Source organism: Colobus angolensis, unplaced genomic scaffold (genome assembly GCF_000951035.1).
Source record: "Colobus angolensis palliatus isolate OR3802 unplaced genomic scaffold, Cang.pa_1.0 Scaffold10, whole genome shotgun sequence".
Classification (NCBI taxonomy): Eukaryota; Metazoa; Chordata; class Mammalia; order Primates; family Cercopithecidae; genus Colobus; species Colobus angolensis.
This window is the reverse complement of record NW_012110919.1, coordinates 6933288-6942941: the sequence shown is the minus strand read 5'-3', so window position 1 is coordinate 6942941 and position 9654 is coordinate 6933288. Positions and strand designations below refer to the sequence as shown.

Here is a 9654-nt window from a genome sequence, read left to right as displayed (position 1 = left end):
GGGAGCTGCGCGCGGCTGCTGCTGCTCTGGGGCTGCATGGTGGTGGCCGCAGGTGGGTGGTGACGCGGCGGGGCCCCCACCCCTTTCCTCGCTGCTTCTCTAACCCATCTCGGGACTCGGGGGTGCAGGGGAGCCGGGGCTGCGAGCGCAGAGCGCCGCTCCCGAGGGTGAAATGAGTGGCCATGTTCCGCCTCCTTTCCCCTGGGCTCCGCACTTTCAAATACTATTGATTTATTTTTACAACTGGGATACACACGCGCTTGGATAACCAGATATCCTGGGTGCGCCCTGCCGGGGATACTGCGACCGGGGTTTCTTTCTCAGTTTGGCTTGTTAAAAAACTGCTTTTCCACTTGGTGAGGGAACAAAGGACCCAGCTCGCCATCCCCCGGCACTTCATGGCCTAAGGAATGATGAGGAGGGGTGGCCCAGCGACCCTGGGCGCGCGTGGGCCGGGGCCGGTCTCTGGTGGAGGCCGATCACTGGCGTCCCTGACCTGGTGCTGGGTACTAGAGAACCAGGTAAGGACACCTGGGGCAGAGCTGAGCGCCCTCTCCCCGGAGCAGTGACTGGAACGCAGTGGGACTCCTGGCTTGGACGATAGGTGGTGATCACCCTGGGCTTGCACTGAGCTGGCTGGCCGCCCCTGGGGAATTGGTACCCTGGCCGAAACTCTGCGGGAGGTCGGAGGCGGGTCTGCTCCCTGGCTCGGTAACTGGACAACCGGCGGAGGCGTCGGCAGATGCCCTCTCCCTCCCACTCCCATCCTGGTTTTCTTGGGCTGCCCTAGGCCACCGGCTCCTGGCTCGTCGTTTTTGTATTCGGGAGCCCCTTCTGCTCCTCTCCCTCCCTCTTGCGGGTCACCTGGTTTCCAGTTAGGCGTAAGCGCAGCCCTGTAGGTGAGGAGGAGAGATGTGAGGGAGTCTGCAGACATCCAGTCTCTCGTGTGGATCTCGCCTGTTTCAGAAAGAGGAGCCTGGGCTAGAGAGAGGCGCAGGTGGCTACAGAACATTGTCGCACGCATCTCCTCCCTTGGGCTTCCACTCTTCCCTGAGGGCCGCTGGCAACCAGCAAAAACCAGGCTTTCCAGTCTGCATCCCAAACCAGTCCGAGTCACAGGAGCATCCTTAGTATCATTGAATAGTCACTCGAGAGACTCCAAGTATTTTGCCCCACGGATTCTTTATCTGGCTCAAATCTTTTCTGGACTTAGGAGTTTAGGGGCATTTAAAATTATTGGATATTTTTCCCAGGGACATATTAAAGACCTAAGATTTTACTTTAATTCTTGCACTCTTAAAAGATGAGCTTTAAAGAATCTTTTCCGTCTCAAACCATATTATGGCAAAAACATGCAAGCCATTGAAATGTTGTAAATAAACATCACAAAGCAAGTGTTTCAAGTCAAAAATACTTGTACAGGCAGTATATGATTTTCCCCGAAATGTTTACAGGTGAGTCATAACACACTGTGTGTTTGTGTGACTCTGGCCACAAGCAACTGTTGCCCCAGCTAATGAGAAAAGTGGCCAACAGAACCCAAGCATAATGCTCACTTTAATTTGACATTAAAAAAATAACACCTAAGGAAGCCCTTTAGTTGCAGGGCTGTGTGGGGTTGGCCATTGTCAGTGTGTGAAATGTCTCTGTTGCAGCCTAAGCTGTCATTTGGCCTCCTCCAATCCTTACTGTGATAACAGCTCAGAGGTACTGCTTCTTAAGAAGCAGAAACATTCCATTAGCTGGAATTTAGGGCTTGATTTCCTTTTCCCTCTTTTCCCCTCTGTTTTGACCTTTAAAATAGATGATTTTTGCTTAAGGTATTCATAATTAAAACGCCAAACCCAAATCAAAGGATTATAGTATGTAGTCAGAATGTTAATAAGTGGATAATGTTTACCATTTTAAGTCATTTTAAAACATTGAAGTCTGTTGGACCTTTGTTTGGGAGGAAGAGTGTGTTTTTTAAAGAAGGTGTTTTAGTTCACAGATAATATTTAAAGGTGCTGTTAGTGGCTGCCAGACTGTAGACGCTCTCCTGTTAAGCAAACAGTTGACTACCATATAACCTGTCACAGGTAGAAACCCTGAAGAGACAGCATGTAAAATAAGCTTTTCTGCCATTTGGCAGTTCAGAGTTTTTTTCTTAGTTATGTTTACGTAATGTTAGAAATTGATAGTGCACATCTGAACTCCAAAGGTCTCTAGCTTTGCCTCCCCCTAAATGAGGACCCATCGTATATTTATTAAATATCTCATATTGCTTTTCCTAGGGAATTTATCCCTTCACTGGCTTAAAAATGTAAAGAAAATAGAGTTCCACATTTCCTTCTAAATGCATTCTCATAATAAACATGTTAAATCATGTGAAGGACTCCCATTAAATTTGAAAGACTAACTTACGTGGTCTTAAAAACATTATAGTTTTTCTATAGTCATGACTTCAAAAACACATCAATGTATTTGAAATACAGAAAACATTTATAAGGCAAAGTACTTGAAAAGTTTTAGGCCAATAATCTTCACCCTGGTGGTTCTATTTTCCCTCCTCTTGTCCTCTGCCTAAAGTATTTGTTTCTCTGATGTGAATTTTACATCTGAACATAAAAAGCAAACACACACACATGCATACACATACTCATACATGAATGCATTGTGAATGCAGAACAGTGTTCATACTCAGACATGAACATGGTGGAGCACGGTAGAATTTTCCATTTATTGAAAGTCTCAAGTGCTTTTGGGGAGATCCATGATTGTTGTCGATGGACTAGGTGGACAAAAGAGCTTTCCAGATGGGTTTGTCTTGCATCACGCATGCTTTTCCTTTCTTAGGACTGAGTGGAGTAGCTGGAGCGAGTTCCCGCTGTGAAAAAGCCTGCAACCCTCGGATGGGAAATTTGGCTTTGGGGCGAAAACTCTGGGCAGACACCACCTGCGGTCAGAATGCTACCGAACTGTACTGCTTCTACAGTGAGAACACGGATCTGACTTGTCGGCAGCCCAAATGTGACAAGTGCAATGCTGTCCATCCTCACCTGGCTCACCTGCCATCTGCCATGGCAGACTCGTCCTTCCGGTTTCCTCGCACATGGTGGCAGTCTGCGGAGGATGTGCACAGAGAAAAGATCCAGTTAGACCTGGAAGCTGAATTCTACTTCACTCACCTAATTATGGTGTTCAAGTCCCCCAGACCGGCTGCCATGGTGCTGGACCGCTCCCAGGACTTTGGGAAAACATGGAAGCCTTATAAGTACTTTGCAACTAACTGCTCTGCTACATTTGGCCTGGAAGATGACGTTATCAAGAAGGGAGCTATTTGTACTTCTAAATACTCCAGTCCTTTTCCATGCACTGGAGGAGAGGTAAGGGCACCTGTTTAACTCTACACTGTAAGTAAGATAGAAAAATGTTACCAGCCCACATTTTTTTTAAAGCATGAAGCTATACTTGTAGCAACATGAATGAAATTAGAATTTTTCATGAGCTTTATTTGTCATAAATTATTTCTCACCCTTACGTATGAATGTGTAGTCATTTTCAAGCAGATCACCCACTGGCTGGGTTTAAGTCAGTATTCTAAGGTTCAAATTTTTCACATTATGAAAAAAGAGCAGACACAAATCATCACTCTAGAGGCTCCTCCTTGCTTTAGTTCTCAGGACTACTTACCGTGCTTCTGAAGGGGGAAGAGTTACTGAGACAGTCTGTTCCTGGAGCCCACAGGGGTATCTTCCTGATACTGTTAATATAAATAGGAAGTCAATAAAAACAAAGCCAAGAAAGAAAAAAAAATCTGTTTGTCAGAAGGATACTTTTGTATGACAGTAGCAAACAAATGAAAGTAGTTTCTTAAGGCCGGGCGCGGTGGCTCAAGCCTGTAATCCCAGCACTTTGGGAGGCCGAGGCGGGCGGATCACGAGGTCAGGAGATCGAGACCATCCTGGCTAACACGGTGAAGCCCCATCTCTACTAAAAAATACAAAAAAAAAACTAGCCGGGCGAGGTGGCGGGCGCCTGTAGTCCCAGCTACTCAGGGTGCTGAGGTGGGAGGATGGCTTGAACCCGGGAGGCGGAGCTTGCAGTGAGCTGAGATCGTGCCACTGCACTCCAGTTGGGGCGACAGAGCGAGACTCCATCTCAAAAAAAAAGAAAGTAGTTTCTTTTAACATACAAAGGTTCTTCTGGCCTCACAGACACATGAATTTCAGCTTAGGCCATCTTAAACTCATTCTGCAAAACATCCTCCTTAGCTACTGATCCAATTTCTATGTGGAATGTTTTCTCTTTAATATTCCCTTCTCCTAAGGGAGAAACAGGTCTTTTTTTTTTTAGCTCTTCTTAACTTATGTGGCAGTACCTTGAAAGGCTCCCCCTAGCCCTCAGGTGTATGAGAACAGAGAAAACTGAATAAAAGCAGATTAAGAGAATATAATACTTCAATAAGTAGATGAAGAAACACTGATTCAGGAAAAAGAGAAGAGAGTATAATCATTCTAATTCTGGTCCATGTCATGAATATACAGACTAGATAAGTGGCTTTCAACTGGGGTGATTTTTGGTCCCTCTTCCCTGGGGACATTGGGACATTTGGCAATATCTGGAGACATTTTTGCTAGGGGGAGGAACACCACTGGCATCTAGTGGGGGGATGCCAGGGATGATGCCAAACCTCAGACAATGCACAAAATAGCATTTCCCACTCCATCCCCAACCAAAAATTATCTAGCTCAAAATGTTAATGTACCAAGGTTGAGACAGCCTGGGCTAGGCATACATCCAATACATGGATCACAATGACTACAGAAACTAGGATAAGCACTCTTCTAGCATCCTTTATATAACTATTCTCAGACTTCTCAGGTAGTTGTGTATAATCAGCATGTACTGACCCCCTCAGGCACTGTATTCAATGCTACTAATTCTGCTTTTGGTGTGGTATGGGGAGGTGCTTGCCAGGGGCCTGATGAAAAGGTTGGTTTGGGACCTTCTTTCCCCGCTTCCATAGATACATGAAGACTTTTGCCATTTTATTCAGCTGCTTCTTCTGTGTGCACCTTGAGGAGACCAGCAAGAATAGTGCTGCTGGCACCAGAACCAGTGCAAGCAGCACACCAACTGTTTTCCATTCTTCTTCATGGTCCTCAAAGTTGGCTGAAAATTGTAAGCCCATTTGCAACCTGTCATGATGGACATTTTTAAAGATAACAGGACAGGAAAGAGACAGATAAGTTAGACTCATTGTTTTGTTATGTGGAGAACACTTTGTGCTGAAAACAAATGAATGGCTTGAACTCTCAAATTGCTTTGGAATTGATCCTCAGGCTCATATCGGCTCCTTACATCTCAGTGCTACTGGGCCTTGTATATCTATGAAGTTGCAAAAGTACAGTTTGAGTAACCAGATGGCAGGCATGTTCATTTAGCAAATATCACATTGAATTTATTGCAAATTTATTGCCACAGTCCAGCAATTATTTAAAGATGACTACAGTAATCTCTACTGGGCCCTGTGTATCTATGAAGTTGCAAAAATACAGATTGAGTAACCAGATGGCAGGCATGTTCATTTAGCAAATATCACATTGAATTTATTGCAAATATATTGCAACAGTCCAGCAATTATTTAGAGATGACTACAGTAACTTTGAACTGACCTATATGGAAATACAATCTTGCCTTTTTAAAAACCAAACTATTTATTGTCATCAATGTTTATATCAAATTCCAAGCAGATAGAGACTAACATTTATGTAAGTTATTCCAATGTACAGATACCTTCTAAACTTAGTTCTTAAGTGTTTTTAATTGTAGTTGTTATTTTAGCAGACTTTTTTTTTTCTTTTTTGAGACTGAGTCTTGCTCTGTCACCCAGGCTGGAGTGCAGTGGCATAATCTCGGCTCACTGCAGCCTCTGCCTCCTGTGTTCAAGCGATTCTCCTGCCTCAACCTCCTGAGTAGCTGGGATTACAGGTGCACACTGCCACGCCCAGCTAATTTTTGTATTTTTAGTAGACATGGGGTTTCACCATATTGGCCAGGCTGGTCTTGAACTCCTGACCTAGTGATCTGCCCTTCTCAGCCTGCCAAAATGCTGGGATTACAGATGTGAGCCACTGCGCCCGGCCTCAGCAGACATATTTTAATGGTAAGAAAAGCATCAAATGTGACCTAGTTCCCTCTAGAGCATTATTTGCAAGTGTAAAGTATAAAGAAGTCATTATAGAATTTCTTCTTTACAGAGGATGGGTTTGGGGACTCATCTTTCTCTCCTGAGTTAAAGAATGGAAGAGTCTTTCTCTAACTCCAGGACCACAGGAAGCCTCCCCAGAAACGATTATTGCCTTCCTCTCCTCTGTCATGTTAGAATATAAATCAGTGCAACGCTACAAATTTATTTTGCAGTTTCAATTCCATGTCACCAATTTCCATCTTTGAAAATTGTGTGCTCAGAAAAAGAAGCTAGTCAATCTAGTTTGAAAATAAGAAGTCTCAGATTTCATTTATGGCTTATTTGTAATATTATAGGCCTATATTTTCCTCCATCCTATGTAAGACTTAAGACTTCTCTAGGTATTATCCTATTAATTAGGCTAGCATAAATGTATGCCAGACTTGATTTGTTTCCCATGTTCATTCAGAAATACTGCTTTGGGTTTTGAGAGCCTGGAGCTTCAAGTCTAAAGAGCCAGAGTGGAAGGCACCAGGCATCCGAAAGAGGACTTCAGACCATAGGCCCACAGATTCACCCAGAAGAACACTTTTTAGATAGACATTAAACCTGCTATATAGGAACTTCCTGAACTGCCCAGCTCTTTCAACCAATGGGGTATGGCTATCCTAAAATTTATCTCCCTCCCGGGAGATGAGATTGAGGCTTGAGTTGAAATGATTTGCCGTTAGTTATGTGACAGAGCTAGGACCAAGTCACAAGTCTTCTGACCTTAGGTCTTGTATTTGTTACATGAAATCAAGTTCTCTCCCTCTATTAGTGACGCCCAAGAACTACTGGCGGGGAATATCTTCTCTCTCCCTCCTCCCTCACTCCCTTAAAGCCATTTGCTGCTGCTATTCATCTGGATATGACATGAAGGTAAAATGGAATTTGCCAAACAGTTCTCTCCTGAGTAGTAATGTCCTCTGAGACGGTAGTGGTATACTGAGAATAAAATACCCCATTTTTAAAAATAAAAAACTTAGGCTGGGAAACACTGACTGGGTTTAACAAATTGAAACATTTATAAATACATTAATATTCTCATTATGTACCCTGTGTCCCCAAATGGGAGATTTAGGATGTGACATTCCTGGACTTATTTGGTTATGAAACTCTTGTTATGCAGAATTCGTTACTATCTTTCAGGACCCTAATGATCCACAGAGCACAGCGTGGGAAATGCTGGGGTGGAGGTTTAAGTGCTCCCAAAACCCTGGTGAAAGACACAGACAGGCCTGGGGCCAGGCATCCGCGCATATCAAGACTCTGTCCATTGAGAGCTTAATCTCCTACGTAGTTGGAACAGTCAATAATAATAACCTTGAGGCTAAAAATGATGGGTTAATTAGGCTTTTTCAGGGTAGAAGAGAAGCACTCTTAGATTACCTCTGTATATAGAAAACACAAGGAAGTGGGGAGATGTAGCAAATGGTCTTAGATGTCACACAGTCAGGCCTCATGAGACTGGAATTGCGATGATCTGTTAGGAAACAGCATCTGTTCCAGTGTGACCCAAAAGCAACTCTAAAAGGATGTAGTTATTGTCTCCTTAGAAGTGAGCATGACTTGCTGCCCGCTTTATTAACTCTCTATTAAAAGAACTCTATTCAAAATTGGATAGCAACCAATTAAAGCCCACAGATTTTTTAAATTTTTCTCCAGGGCATTATGAAAATGTACCATTCAAAGGCAGGACTGTAAAGTCAGAGACAGCAGTACAGAGAAGCCAAGAACAGAGGAAGTAGCTGGGTCTCAAAGTAATCGTTGAATAGAAAAGGATTATTGGGCTGGGCACGGTGGCTCACGCCTGTAATCCCAGCACTTTGGGAGGCAGGCAGATCACCTAAGGTCAGGAGTTCAAGACCAGCCTGGCCAACATGGTGAAACCCTGTCTCTACTAAAAATACAAAAAAAAATTACCCAGGTGTGGTGGCACACACCTGTAATCCCAGCTATTTGGGAAGCTGAGGCACGAGAATTGCTTGAACCTGGGAGGCGGAGGTTGCAGTGAGCTGAGATCACGCCCCTGCACCCCAGCCTGGGTGACAGAGTGAGACTCTGTCTCAAAAAAAAGCAAAAAAAAAAAAAGTAAAGGATTAGTAAAGAGGGTAAGGCTTGTATCCATTCTATTTACCTGTATGTCCCTAGCATTTAGCACATTGCTTGGATCACAGTAGGCAGTCAATACATCTGTAACTGTATGAATAAATGAGTGATATGACAAGCAGGGAGAAATGACAGGGGGAGAAATGAATAAGCCTTGGGCAGGGGATGAGGATCAGAAACCTTGGTTAACGTGGAGAAGATGAGTTGGTAGTCACATGAGATTAGTTATGGTGTGGGAAGGGCAACCAATAGAGGATCTTAAATAATGTTTATTCACCCATTTATTCAAATAATTTTCAAGCTACTATGTGTCAGATCCCATTCCAGGTGGCATAGACATGGCAGTGAACCAAACACATAAAAATCCCAGTACCCATGAACCTCAGATTCTAATGTGGGGATGGGGAGATAGAGAACAAATAGGTAAAATCTATGTTATGGTGGAGTGTGGTAAATACTAAGGAGACAAAACAAAACGGGGCAGGGGATGGGGAATGCTGGCAGGGGAAGGTCTGCTATTTTTCTATTTTTTAAAATTGATTATTACTTTTATTCAGTTAAAGCAGAAAAAAGAGAAATGGGGAACATAAACAAATGGAGAAATAAAAGTGACATGGTAAGATGAGAGAGTCAAGCTTAACAATTTTATTTCCAACTTTTAAGTGCAGGGGTACATGTGCAGGATCTGCAGGTTTGTTACACAGGTAAACGTGTGCCATAGCGGTTTGCTGCACAGATCATCCTATTGCACAGGATTGGTACTAAGCCCAGCACCATTAGTTATTCTTCCTGATGCTCGCCCTCCTCCCACCCAGGTTTTCTATCTTTAAAACAGATTGAAGGATTTGTGTCTGATAGAAAGGACAGTGACAAGGACCATGAGTTCCTGGCAAGTTTTCATGAGTGAATAAAACCTATAATTAAGGGTCACATTTCTTTCACCTGGTAGGTATGGGAAAATGATGTTGGATATTAATTAACCCAACATTCATTGATAAAAACCCCTTTTGCTAGTGTTCCTTAGAATGAGAACATTTGAAAAGGAATCTAAATGTTGTTAATGGAAAAGAATATTACTCATGAGTAATCTGCAGCCTAAAGATAGTTGAAGTGACTTGTCTTCAATTACTCAGCTAAAATCTGTGTTTCCTGACTTCTAGCCCAGTGCTATTTCCACTATAGTAAGTTGAAATGCCTTTGTGCCAAGTCAAGTAGCGTGAAAGATAAAAAAAAACTATATGGGGGGCGGAGCAAGATGGCCGAATAGGAACAGCTGCAGTCTCCAACTCCCAGCGCGAAGGACACAGAAGACCGGTGATTTCTGCATTTTG

The 9654-nt window shown here is 43.5% G+C and overlaps 1 protein-coding gene across 4 annotated transcripts in view; it reads left to right on the top strand.

Annotated features, from left to right (window-relative positions):
• NTN4 (netrin 4) overlaps positions 1-9654 on the top strand; it is a 129323-nt gene that overhangs the window by 914 nt on the left and 118755 nt on the right. Inside the window, exons 1-2 of one of the 4 annotated variants that reach the window (XM_011934142.1) lie at positions 7-52; positions 2836-3365. In XM_011934142.1, the coding sequence (XP_011789532.1) occupies positions 37-52; positions 2836-3365 (546 nt within the window). In that variant the 5' untranslated portion in view covers positions 7-36. Of the gene's footprint in view, positions 1-6; positions 53-368; positions 522-2835; positions 3366-9654 lie in introns of those variants that run through there. The other 3 variants (XM_011934135.1, XM_011934151.1, XM_011934147.1) reach the window with 3 other exon arrangements.